This window comes from Helicoverpa zea, chromosome 23 (assembly GCF_022581195.2).
Source record: "Helicoverpa zea isolate HzStark_Cry1AcR chromosome 23, ilHelZeax1.1, whole genome shotgun sequence".
In the NCBI taxonomy this organism is placed as follows: Eukaryota; Metazoa; Arthropoda; class Insecta; order Lepidoptera; family Noctuidae; genus Helicoverpa; species Helicoverpa zea.
In genome coordinates, this window is record NC_061474.1 from 3778691 (window position 1) to 3792104 (window position 13414).

Genomic DNA, 13414 nt, shown 5'->3' on the forward strand with positions numbered 1-13414 from the left:
TACGAATATTACGCCATCTATTGGGAAACTCATAAACAATTTCATAGGTATCAACTTTTCACACTAGCACTGTTTTACCGACAAACCATGTCTGACATATACAGATCGATGTTGCCGATGCATAAATTTATTTACTACCAAGTGCGTAGTAATTATAATTTTGATACTCAAAGAAACATCAAGTAACGAAAATAATAGCAGCATTTTACTAAGTAAGAAATATAAATATATATGATAATTTTATTACAGCATCTTTTAATTTTTTTATAAACAAGTTAAATGATTGCCAAAATGCCAATTTGGTTACCTTTACTTGGCAACACTAAGCAGCGGCTGCCATGATTTGGCGTGTATCTTGTCATCAAGTGCATCGTCTAGAAAATTACGAAAATGCTTTATGAAAAGCTTTATTGGGTGCAAGTGTTCTTAGTATCTATACTAATTAGTTCTATTCTAGCAGAATGGAACACGAGAGATTACATCAGGCGAGAGCACTCTCTCACAAAACCGTACCAAGGTGAGTGACCCCTGCCCGGTGACTTTGATCCTACATAGAATTTGCGCTAACAATAAAATTTGTCAATTATCTCCAGGGAGTGGAATGTCGGTGCCTTACTGGGACTTCTTAGGTAGCACTATTGTGACTTCGAACTACGTACGATTAACGCCGGACTTGCAGTCCAAGTCCGGAGCTATTTGGAACACAGTGGTAAGTATTCAAACATATATTTCTATTTACCGTATGAATAAATGCATGATAACGCCTAATTAACGTTTACGTAGCGCCACGAGGCGTCTGTGATCTGTTTACAGAGATAAGCTGAATAACTTGGCAGTTTTTCGCAATTCTGTAATGTATTTGTAGATAATGTGGATACAATGTAGTGTTTGCACATATTATTACATATATGTATTCAGTTGGTTATTAAGACACGCTATTAATAATCCAACATCTACTCAGTCTTTAAAAATGCATAAAACTGACTGTCCAATGAAACAGAGCTGGGCTGTGGTGCGAAGAAATACTGAAATATTGGCTAATAGGATCAATTTTGTGAGACTTTTTTGATTTTATGCAATGCTATTGGTTAATATCTATTGTCTCTGCACCTCAGCCTTGTCCGGCGCTATGGACAGGCAGTCATGAAGAGAACAGTCAATTAATTTTCAAAATGCATTTATTCAAAGCGACTGTAACATTTGTCCGGCTTAGTGACAATGATAAAACACAAAAACATTTGTTATCTTTATGACTTTTTCATGTTACTGCCATACATACAATTTTATGGCCAAAATGTCTATTGCATTTTATATTACATGTAGCAACTGCCTTTTGCTTTAGAAGTACTTATTTTAAAACTATCCATAGATCTATACTAGTCGATGATTAAATAATAAAAAATAATCCATCCTCCGAGCCTTTTTTCCCAACTATGTTGGGGTGGGCCTCAGTTAATAAAAAATAATATTTATGGCATACAATTATTCTGAATTACATAAAAAATGTATTTGTATACTGAAATGTATTCTAATCATTTTAGGACAACTTACATGATTGAATTGCACAAAAAAATAAGATAAAAATAATAAAAAAATATTTCACAATTATAATGCTACTTATTTGTGGTCTCTACTTAAGTACTAGCTGATAATATCCAAACTAATTAAGTTGATTCTTTGTCCATTTATTACTAAGTAGACCATTAAAGGGTTAATAACCTATTGTAACACATCCTATACATACTCGATACACAGTTGATAAGAAAACAAAAGAAACTGACATCATACATGTGTCATTTATTGAAACGCAGACAAAGTACAATGTATGAATGAGTATTGATAGCATAAAATGAAAACATTTAAATATCTTGACCAGTTATTATGACTAAAACCATATCAAAATACCACTGAAGTAATATTTTGAATATTTATTTCATTCACTCTTGAAATTTCTGAAATATGCTTAAGTCTATTCAGCATTTAAACCATCTTTTTAAAAAAAATGTGTTTTTAACAAGTACCAATATCTAATCCATGAATTTTAGTCAAGATCATGGTATAACCCTAGCACTAAAGCTGTCAGTTTTTTAAGACCACATTTTCCGAAAATGTTGGTCCATGTTTACCATTCAGCTAACAGTGTGAATTAAAAATGTTAACCTTTAGATAATTGTTCAATTTTGTAATGAGAGTAACCAAGTAGAGCAAGGTTATAAGTACTACTAAAAACCTTTATGCTAATCCACACTCTATTGCATTGATATAATGTTCAAAATAACATTTTGTATGTTATGTTGAATTTTCAATAACAGGCAAGTCATGCTTAATTTGAATGGCAATGCCAAACTATGTTTCACGCTTAATCAGTTTCTAGTTATGAAATTACTTTTTTTAATTCCAGCTTATTGATTAGTGACTCCTTGTTAAATTCGTTGGGGAATTAATATTAAATTGATTAAAAATGCATATGATATTGTTGTTATTTATAATAGAAAACATTGTTGATGTATTTTATTTGCTCTATCATGTATTTAGTATTTACATTAGCACTGACTTTGACCAGACAATGTACATTGAATTCGCATTTAATTTGTTTTTGCGTCTTCAAAATACTAATATTAATTTTGTTCACATTCTGCTTACTTACTATCTTTTATTTGTTTAGAGTGAATAAGATGCTTATAATTGCATCTTGAATATTTGTTTAGGTAAACATGATATTTTGATTATTCTATTTTTCTATCCACCACTGTATCTGATATTAATAATACCCAGTTATGTTTTTTAAGGAAATCTATCTTTTATTTCAAAGATGCTTTAGCTTATTCGGTTAAACTATTTGTCAAACTTTTATCCTCAATGTGGTATACATTTAAATTAAATTTCCTATAATGCTGTGGGAACTCCATATCGTGTAGGTATTTTTGAAGTAGTCATGTGCGTTGGTAATATATCTGTGCTTTTTTGCCATGAAGCGAGTTTAACATACAATTAATGTGTGCGTACCTACATTTACGGTTATGTATTCGATCGACTCCACTTCACAGATTATTTATTATATTTATTAAGTCGTATGACTCGTCCAAGATAAAAATAAATGTTGTTTATACCTACTTATCAATTAATTTTTAACTTATTTTTAGCCAATATCGTATGCAATATTCCGGAATATTTTTAGATAGCCTACATCTATAACTGATTATTTCGCCGTGCAAAGGGCGAAATCTTCTTAGCTCTTTCACGGCGTAGATTCTAAGATTTCTAACAGGCAGTAAGTGCTAACTAGAGTAGGCTCAAAAGCGTTAACTGTGTAATGTGTCTGTAATACACAGACGACCATCAACTGAAAACTACTTGTATTAAATAACACACAGTCCTGCTGCAATCTAAACATTTAATTTGGCATCAACACTGATCTCAGTCGCCAAAACAACGCCTCGTGGCTCGTGCTGTGTCTTTGTTTATTTACATTCATTCAGTTGCTAATGACTGTAAGAAAGCATTCACACTTGGTGACGACAGATTATCACACAATGCGATCATAAGAAATTATTTTTCTCATAATATAACATGGGAAACTATTTTTCACGTAATTTAGCATGATGCTGTCGAATCGAGTCAAGAACCGACCTACCAATCGAATTCAAAGTCATTATGGGTACATATCCTTCCAAACTTTAATTAAATCGGGTATCAAAGATCTGTGTCGACTAGCAAATATTTGAGAGAGCATACGCTGTGTAGTATTTTGTATAAAGTACTTAATAAAAAAAAAAATTACTACCTACTCATCACTACATAGTATGTATAGATATGCGTAGCTCTTACTAGATGCGTCAGAGCGTATCAGTAAATAGATCAAAACAACGTCTAATGTCTATTCGATGTTATGCATGATGACTCATTTGTGTCTATCTGTTGTCTGCTATGATAATGTACCTAATCAGATTTCGTATCTGCTGACCTTTTAGTTATTTTTTTTTCTGATCTCGAATCTTCATCATTATTATTTTTAGGGTCGCAATATCCGTTTTCCAGCATCTTTAAATATCAGAAAATGATTTACTAAAACCGGACTACATTATGACTTAGTTGTAGTTTTAACCCACTTTATTTGATTCTCTAAGGGTGCGTCCACATCTGGCGAATGCGCAGCACGCGAGCCGATCGCGAGCTGTCCGCGAGCTGCGCGCGTGCATTTTTGTTCGTGCGCCGCTTCTGCTTGGCCCGCGCGCAGCTCGCGCGCGACCTAAGCGCCGCACGCGAGCGGCGCGCAGGCGGCGCGCGACGTCTGCCATCTTCGATAGTACTGAGCCAATATACGGAACTGTAAGGGCGAGAACTGATTGCGCGCAGATCGCGCGCCGCTCGCGCGCTCTATACGAGCCTTGCGTGAGTTGCGCTAAAGAGGCGCACCGAACTATTGCGCGCAGCTCGCGGACAGCTCGCGATCGGCTCGCGTGCTGCGCATTCGCGGCGCATTCGCCAGATGTGGACGCACCCTAAGAAAAATTGGTTGATAGTACACAGTTTTTTTTTTCTCATGAAGAAGGGTCCCAAAACTGTAGGATTACTTGATGATGTGTTGTGAAAAATGTACCATAAGTTTATGTAACTTATGGTACATTTTAACCACCTCAATTTAACAGCTTACACACCAAAATATATTTACAAAACCCTTCTAAAAATCTTCTCTTTACTGCCAGCCATGTCAAACTCGCAACTGGGAGCTGCAAGTCCAGTTCAAGGTTCACGGACGTGGTAAAGACCTGTTCGGAGACGGCTTCGCAATATGGTACGTGCGAGACCGCATGCACCCCGGCCCTGTCTTCGGCAGCAAGGACTATTTCCAGGGCTTGGCGATTATACTTGACACGTATAGTAACCATAATGGAGCTCATAATGTGAGTATTTATTTTATACAGGGTGTGTCGTTCACAATCACATTAAATCCTATCGCATATACTCAGCGGCGGCCCTAGCCATTGCGAGGCCACGTGCGGCAGGTCTATGCGAGGCCCTTTGTCCAAAGTGAAGAGAGTAAGCTAGCGTTTTGATTTAGCTAATCGTCATGTTTGAGGAGAAATGCTAAGTTAAACTAATTATAAAAAAAATATTTTTACTACAGTTCATATTTAAAGAATCACAAAATTAACAAATATTAAACTAAAATCTTTAATTAAAGCAGAATAATCGAATGAATGAGCAACGTCATTTTCGATCGAAAGAATAGCAAGGGCTGAAAGTCGATCTTGTGTCATTGAATTCCTTAAGTTTTAAAAATGTTAAGCCTCGAAAACTGCTTTTTCGATATTATTATTTTATTATTCGAATTCTCAAGACTATTTCGGTAGTGGGATTAATTTCAGTTAAATTATTTTCTAATATACATTTCAGCACCGAGATAATATTCAGCTCTTCGTATAACTGATTCAGGGCCGTCTCTGGCTCATGTAGCGCCCGGGTGCAATCATGACCCAAGCGCCCCCTATGTATTGAAAGATTGTAACTTAAGTAGTTCGAACGTTGCGTCGTAAATAAGAAAGTTCATACGGAAACTAGGAGTTATTTTCTTGTTAATAAACGGCGCTACCTTCTAGGTTCGGCTAAAAAAGGATGAAAAAATAAAACAAGTGGAAAGGAAAGCACCCGCGAGCGCAGCGAGCGCGAAAATTTTTGAGTTTTGAGACATAAAAGTACTCTAATCAAGTTAGAAGGGAAGGCACTGGGCACCAAGTGAACAGCCGCGAGCGTAGCGAGCGCGAATTTTTTAAAATTGTTTGTTTAAGGACTCTCAAAGCACAAATAAAAAGAATCCGTGACTGGATCGAGAGCCAGTTGTTTTTGTTACTTTGGTGTTCCAACTTTTTGTTAAATTGAGGACTCAAAAAGTAAACGCAGGATGAATTAGAAATAAAGAAAACATGCACATTTTTTTTCTTGGACCAGATAAATATCTTCTAATTTTTTTTTTATATTAGTGTGGGTCGTAGCGCGAGGCCCCCCCAAGCGCGAGGCCCTGTGCGATGGCACAGTTCGCACACCCCTAGGGCCGCCACTGCATATACTTTATGATATTCTATGGCGAATTGTGAAAAAAATGACCTTATCCATTCAGTGGTTTAACCACAGGAGTCATTTTTCTTTTTTATAATTTACAACATCATGTGTAAAGCAGAGATAAAGTTAGGAGTATCGAATGTTTTGGTCAGTTGACAGCTGTCAATTTTCAAGGGAGAATTTCAGTTGTTTGTAATGACTGACTTTTATATGGTGTTCTAATTTTCGCACATTTTTATTCTATTTACTTTGTTTGAAAAAATCATTTTTTTATTTTTACATATTTTTCTTTTGTCTTTGTGGTAATCGACATATATTAACCAGTATATTAACGCATTTCATTTAATGTGATTGTGAACGACACAGTCGATATAGGCCATAGTTAATCTTTTATTAACCCCCGACGCAAAAACGACGGGATGTTCTAAGTTTGACGTGTCTGTGTGTGTGTGTGTGTGTGTGTGTGTGTGTGTGTGTGTATGTGGCATCGTAGCTCCCAAACGGATGATCCGATTGTAATGCGGTTTTTTTTGTTTGAAAGGAATGTCATTCGGGAGTGTTCTTAGCTATGTTTGGTGGAAATCGGTTCAGGTCTTCAAGGTCATCAGCTCGTTTGATAAGTGTGATAGGAATGTTACACGCTCAGTTTACTTGCAAGCATATGTGGGATCTGAAATTTGAAACACTAATGTCTTCTGGAACCGCTGAGCTGGTCTGCTGTTAGGGCACGAAGATAGGAGACGTAACCCTGAACTGCCTTTTAGTAAACGCATCGAGTTTGGGCTCGTTGAATTTGTCTTGACTAGTTCTCTTCATGGTTGTAATTGACGAGAACCTGATGCTGGAAATGGGATGTGACGGATGAAACCCTGGAATGCCGGAATGAAACGGATAAACCGATTTATATTTTTGCTGAAAATCTAGAATGACCAAAAGTTAATCTTTATTGATTCTTAATCTGTGCAATTCTCCCAGAGCCAGTTTGTCATGAGGATTTTTAACAGCTTCCTTTGGCCGTGATCGCATATAGCGACCCTATCTTAAAATAAAAGAAATTAAATGAAGGAAGGAAAAATTAAGGAGCTCCTTCAAAAAGCATGAAATAAAATTAAATTATAAATTTAAAAAAACCCCCGACCCAAAAAAAGTACGCAATTAAACCCTATAAAAAGCAAAAAATAACTTTAAACACTACGTAAGTACCAACTAAAGCATGTCAGACTAAACAAAATTTTGACGTGTCGGGGGACCGCTTTTTACTTTTAAAAATACTTACATAAGTCAAATGATACCTACCTAATTACAACACTCGTATAAAAACACGTATTAACGTGAACACAATTATATACAAAGTTATAAGTAGTATACCTATATAATGTAGTAGTATATAATTACTTCTAACGTGAGGCTAATAAATTAGAGCGGTCCCCCGACACGACAAAATTTTGTTTAGTCTGACATGCTTTAGTTGGTACTTACGTAGTGTTTAAAGTTATTTTTTGCTTTTTATAGGGTTTAATTGCGTACTTTTTTTGGGTCGGGGGTTTTATTTGTTGAAATTGAATTTGAAGGCAATAAAACAGCAACAAAATATTTTCCTGGTTAGGTACTCATTTTTCTATCTGATGCAGTGTCATAAGTAACTAGAGGAAATGTTTATCTCATAGGAGATATTTCGAAAATTTAAACTCATGATGATGATGACCTCCTAGCCGATTATCGGCTACGGCGTCTGTTCTCATGCAAGGAAATTAGCCAACTGCGCAGGACATATTTGCACTCACTATCCCTTCACTCTCATAGTCCGATGGGAGGAAAACTCATACTACATTATTATAAAACGTGGTCTTAAAAAGTACCGGCTTTAAAGTTATGTTTAGACGATTAGCTTTTTTCGAGGATGTGGTTTAAATCTAGCACTAGTCAGTATTTTTTTAAGACAGTGGGTCTTTTGAAAATAGTTGTGTCAATTTTAATCTCAATGTGTCAAGTTGTTCTTGCGGTGGTTATTTTAGTAATTACTGACGCTGATATTATGCAAAATATCTGGTTTCGTTTCCCAGTTCATAAACTTTTCTCACGTGCAAATTCATAAGTATTATCCCACACGATATTGTATCATAATAATGCTTGATTAATGGCAATAACACTTCCTCTTAATACATGACTTTAAAAATACCTCTCGAATTGAGTATATATACTTGTATCTCACTCTATTTAAAAAATAATAATCATGATATATGCTTAATTTTACCTTATTCCAAAAGTTAGTTTGGAAGGAATGAAGGATAGAAGGTGATTGTACGAATATAAGCTGACTAGCCGTTTTCCCGCGGTTACACCCGCGTCCCGTGGGAGCTACTGCCCGCACCGGGATAAAATATAGCCTATGTTACTCGCAGATAATATAGCTTTCTAATGGTGAAAGAATATTAAAATCGGTCCAGTAGTTTTTAAGTTTATCCATTACAAACAAACGAACAAAGTTTTTCTCTTTATAATATTAGTATAGATAAATCAATCAATTAAGGTTATGTTTTCCTTAACAAGCCATTCGTTATTAATTCCTTTCTGATTATTCTTATCCCTTCTTCTGAGCCGCAGGTTTAATCACCTAGCAAGCCCTGGTTTTAGCGTTTTCTCAAATCCGCCTTACTGCCTCTGACATGGAATTCTTATTCCTAATAAGTTTATTATAAGTTTCCCCAGAATGCGGGAGAAACGGCTATTTTCTTAACACGTTACTTTTATGCTTCCAGCACCAGCACCCGTACATATCGGCGATGATAAACAACGGGACGCTGCACTATGATCACGACAGAGACGGCACTCACACGCAGGTCTCCGGCTGCGAAGCCAAGTTCCGCAACTACAACCATGATACACACATCTCTATTACTTATATGGATGACACGCTTACTGGTAAGTGTTGGGTTGCCCGGGTAACTGGGTTGAGGAGGTCAGATAGGCAGTCGCTCCTTGTAAAGCACTGGTACTCAGCTGAATACTGTTAGACTGGAAGCCGACCCCAACATAGTTGGGAAAAGGCTTGGAGGATGATACGCTCACTGGTAAGTATTGGGTTGCCCGGGTAACTGGGTTGAGGAGGTCAGATAGGCAGTCGCTCCTTGTAAAGCACTGGTACTCAGCTGAATACTGTTAGACTGGAAGCCGACCCCAACATAGTTGGGAAAAGGCTTGGAGGATGATACGCTCACTGGTAAGTATTGGGTTGCCCGGGTAACTGGGTTGAGGAGGTCAGATAGGCAGTCGCTCCTTGTAAAGCACTGGTACTCAGCTGAATCCGGTTAGACTGGAAGCCGACAAGCCGAAAAGGCTCGGAGGATGATGGCGCTGACTGGTAAGTGTCGGGTTGCCCAGGTAACTGGGTTGAGGAGGCGGTCGCTCCTTGTAAAGCACTAGTACTCAGCTGAATCCGGTTAGACTGGAAGCCGACCCCAACACAGTTGGGAAAAGGCTCGGAGGATGATGACTAACTGGTAAGTTATGATATGCTGCACTATGACCACGACAGAGACGGCACTCACACGCAGGTCTCCGGCTGTGAAGCCAAGTTCCGCAAATCTCTATCACTTATGTGGATGATACGCTTACTGGTGAGTTAGGGAAAATAAGAAAAAATGTGTAATTGAACTGATATTCAATTTGTGGGCAGAAAGATAAATGTGTCAGACCCAGACCTACGAGTTTAGTCCTGAATTGATTTCTAAAACGTTCATGGTAAAACACTCAGAATTCACGCAACTGAAAACGCAAACTACTCATATTTTTTTTACATTTATGATCTATTCAAGGCCTAAATTCAGCACTGGATGGTAATAGGCTGATGTGATGGTGATGATATTTTTAAATGTATCGTTGATAAAGATCTCTCAGACTATTAATATTGGTAAAATAAAAAAATATGTAATTTAAAGCAAATTCAGAAACAAATTAATGACCAGATAAAAAAAAAAACTTTTGCAACAAAACTTTCTTTGATCCCAGCTTTGCACAAAAATGAACAGATCATTTATTCAATTTCTATTATTAATTAATTTTTCTCCCCGCAGTATCAACGGACCTTGAAGGCAAGAACGCCTGGAAAGAGTGCCTGAAAGTAGAAAATGTGCTACTCCCTACTGGCTACTACTTCGGCGCGTCGGCCACTACCGGCGACCTCAGTGACAACCATGACATCATTGCTATCAAGATGTTTGAACTTGATCTCTTGGAGGCTGTAAGTATTTCACACTAGTAGGCCACCGTTTCGTCATCTACCAAGCCTTTCCCTAACTATGTTGGAGTCGGCTTCCAGTTTAACGGGGTGCAGCAGAGTACCAGTGTTTTACAAGGAGCAACTGCCGGTCTGACCTACTCAACCTAGTTACCTAGGCAACCCAATAACCCTTGGTAAGACTGTTGTTATACTTACTGGCTTCTGAGTACCCGTAATTACGTACCATAAACCAGCGAAAAAGTTTATTTCTAAATTTCACTGCATTTCTGTGACTAATTTCTTCAAGATTGGCTTTGTTGTTTTACATTGAATCTGCTAATTAAAGCTGTTACTGACAATTTCCAAGAGATAAAAAAAAAATTGGTTTTGTTAATGATAATGTTCTCACATTCAAAGAACTGAATTGGCGAAAACTGCCGTAGGAGCAATATACTCATTTACTGAGTTCTTCTCATATTGTTACAAGACACAGAATAACATTATGAATTTATGTTCTCACTTTTCAGCAAAACAAAGACGAGGACCGTTCCCAGATTATCCCCTCAGCGGCATCGTTCGAGGCTCCTCGCGAAAGGATCGAGGACTCCAAGCCAGCCATGTCCGGAGTCAAAACCTTCCTCTACATGATGGCAATAGCCATTGTCATCATAGTACTGGTCGTTCTAGGCATCATGTACTACCAGAAACGTCAAGAACAATCTAGAAAGAGGCTGTATTGAGAACCCCGCAGAATTATACTTGTTTCAAAGACATTCCTTTTTTAAATAAGAACTACATGTCTCTGAGTCATTTGTTTTTTGGTTCCATTTTCAAATTTCAGGCTTTAGGAATGTCTGGAGTTTTCTTTTTACAGGTTGATTTGTTTTGTGAATGAGACCTGTCAAAAATGTCGTTTTGTAACCAGCCTGTGAGGTCCATGTTTCTTTTTTAAAGAAAATATGAATTATGAAGAGAAGCAATATGATTGTAACAATAATTTATTGATTTTAGAATACAAATTGATAAGAGAATATGCCAAGACCAATTCTAATTATGAAACTTTAAAGACTAATCTTTATGATATTCTAAATCCAAATAGAATGTTCTCGATATATTTATATTGTTACCTTAATATATTATTATGTTTCTACTCAAAGCCAGTTTCCGAAATAATCATTTATTTCTCTTCTTAAAAATTAAGCAAGGCTTATGTGATTTAGAATAACGTTTCCAAATTCTTAAATTACAAATCCGACACGCTATTCAGTTTAAAAATGTTCTGATATCTCTACACGACAAAAAGAGATACCGCTATACAAATGTACATGCGAGAAAGAGAGCGAATATGTTTGTCAACCCCGCCTTTTTAATACATCACCCGTCAAACTATGCTTACAAACACCCATATATGCTATGACGTTGCAATAATCAACTTTATTTCGTAACAATAAGAATCATTTTCGTTTATTTAATTTACATATGAAATCTCATGACAATTTTCTTTTGTCTTTGGGCCGATTTTTCAATCGTCAGTCGACTTCTATCTGAGGAATCAATATGGCGGTTTGACATATTGCTGAAGCTGTCAAAACGTCAAGCATATTCTTCAAATAAAAGTTACTTTACGACCAAAAATTCGGCTCTAATTCGTTTGTCACTTGTTAAGGTATAAAGGGTAATAGTCATTTATAGCCCGGTTAATTAAAGGTGTTTTTTTTAATTATAAAGGAGTTTGACTGCATTTTTATGGGTATTTATGTGTGACAATAGTAATAGTTTATGTTTCACAAGCATAGAAATAATAATTGTGTCCAGTAAAATAATTTATACTTACTTATTATAAGTAGTGTTGCCATCCAATTCTATCATATTTTTAAATGCAGTCTAACATTAAAATTAATAGTTTTTACACTAACATTAAGTACATAAAAATATACATATACATAAATGTATAGTCACTATTTTACTATAAATACATACATATTATAATTTTCTTGCTCATTATATAAAGAACTGGTTATCCACATTATATTTGCATAAGTTTATTCTTTATGTTGTAAGATAAATATTTAATTTTTATTGTGTTAAAATTGTTTGCTTGGGACTTTTGTCTAACTGACCAAAAAGCGTAAACAAATTGGAGTTTAATGTTTCACCGTTCAATCTAATAAAATAAAGTCCGCTTTAGTAAATTCAAGAACATTAAACGTAGGCACATGTCCCAGTAGACCTACATTTAAAAAGTCACCTTTTCATCATCAAAACAGAAACATTACAGTTGTCATCAAATAACTCTGTCGCTCGGAAATTAGCTACTAATGACTTCACGATAGTCAGAATGTAATGGCTGACTTCAGAGGGGCAAAGTTTGATTTGATGAAAACTGTATATTGTTTGACTATACTTTATCGATTTATCGCTATTCCTTTATAAGTTTATTTGTTTGACTTTCATAGCATGAATGAATTGGTAAAGAATACTTTAAAAAATTGCCCCCATTAGGATTATAAAACAGGACATTTAAAACTGATTCTAAAGCAAATTCTCTTTGTTAAAGCATAATTGGAGTTTGTTATTAGTGATTAATTTTATCGTTAAGTCTGTTACATTTGAACGATTTTACACACTTATAAAATAAATTATTATTGAATGAAAGTATTTATTTATATCGTAACGTAATTTAGTTCCTTTTGCAATATTAGTTGGTGTTAAAATGGTTCAATTGTGACTTAATCATTATGTGAACGAGTGGTGTATGTGTGTTTAATAAAAATGATTTATAAACTTTTCCATCGTGTGTTTTTATTTCTATTTACCTAAACTTATGATCGGTTTTCCATGCGGCTGCTATTTAGCCATGAGCCTGAACGGTACAGTTCTCACGAATTCTAAACCCGCCTGATACCTTAAAATGGTTGGCTAGTAACTGTTTTGAGGAGGTCATATAAGTAGTCGCTGCAAACCTACTAAGCTAGAAGGTAGACGAGAAGCAGCTCCAACATAGTTGGAAAAAAAATCTTTATTTGTACCTAAATGTCCATTTTTGCTATCCAACGTTTAGAAGTTCTAAGTTTTAGATACTATTTGAAATGCCCGCCCGCGCCGCCGAGAATTTTGGAGTGGGCAGCCGCCATC

At 36.0% G+C, this 13414-nt stretch overlaps 1 protein-coding gene across 2 annotated transcripts; it reads left to right on the plus strand.

Annotated features, from left to right (window-relative positions):
* Nucleotides 1-322: 322 nt before the first annotated feature.
* On the plus strand, nt 323-13069 carry LOC124641895 (vesicular integral-membrane protein VIP36). 2 transcript variants are annotated; one of them, XR_006985718.1, is made up of 7 exons: nt 323-517; nt 594-709; nt 4707-4904; nt 8820-8982; nt 10134-10300; nt 10807-12669; nt 12719-13069. XR_006985718.1 is itself a non-coding variant. In XM_047180152.1 (6 exons), the coding sequence occupies exons 1-6, from the start codon at nt 391-393 to the stop codon at nt 11017-11019; spliced, it is 984 nt and encodes a 327-aa protein (XP_047036108.1). In that variant the 5' UTR covers nt 323-390; the 3' UTR covers nt 11020-13069. The 2 variants fall into 2 exon arrangements, 1 of the variants encoding a protein (XP_047036108.1); XM_047180152.1 differs by having other exon boundaries at nt 10807-13069.
* Nucleotides 13070-13414: the final 345 nt, after the last annotated feature.

Coding starts and splice junctions, on each gene's coding strand:
- LOC124641895 (XM_047180152.1), top strand. CDS start 391: ATGCTTTATGAAAAGCTTTATTGGGTGCAAGTGTTCTTAGTATCTATA. Junction 710..4,706: donor GAGCTATTTGGAACACAGTG/GTAAGTATTCAA, acceptor CTTTACTGCCAG/CCATGTCAAACTCGCAACTG. Junction 8,983..10,133: donor TATGGATGACACGCTTACTG/GTAAGTGTTGGG, acceptor TTCTCCCCGCAG/TATCAACGGACCTTGAAGGC.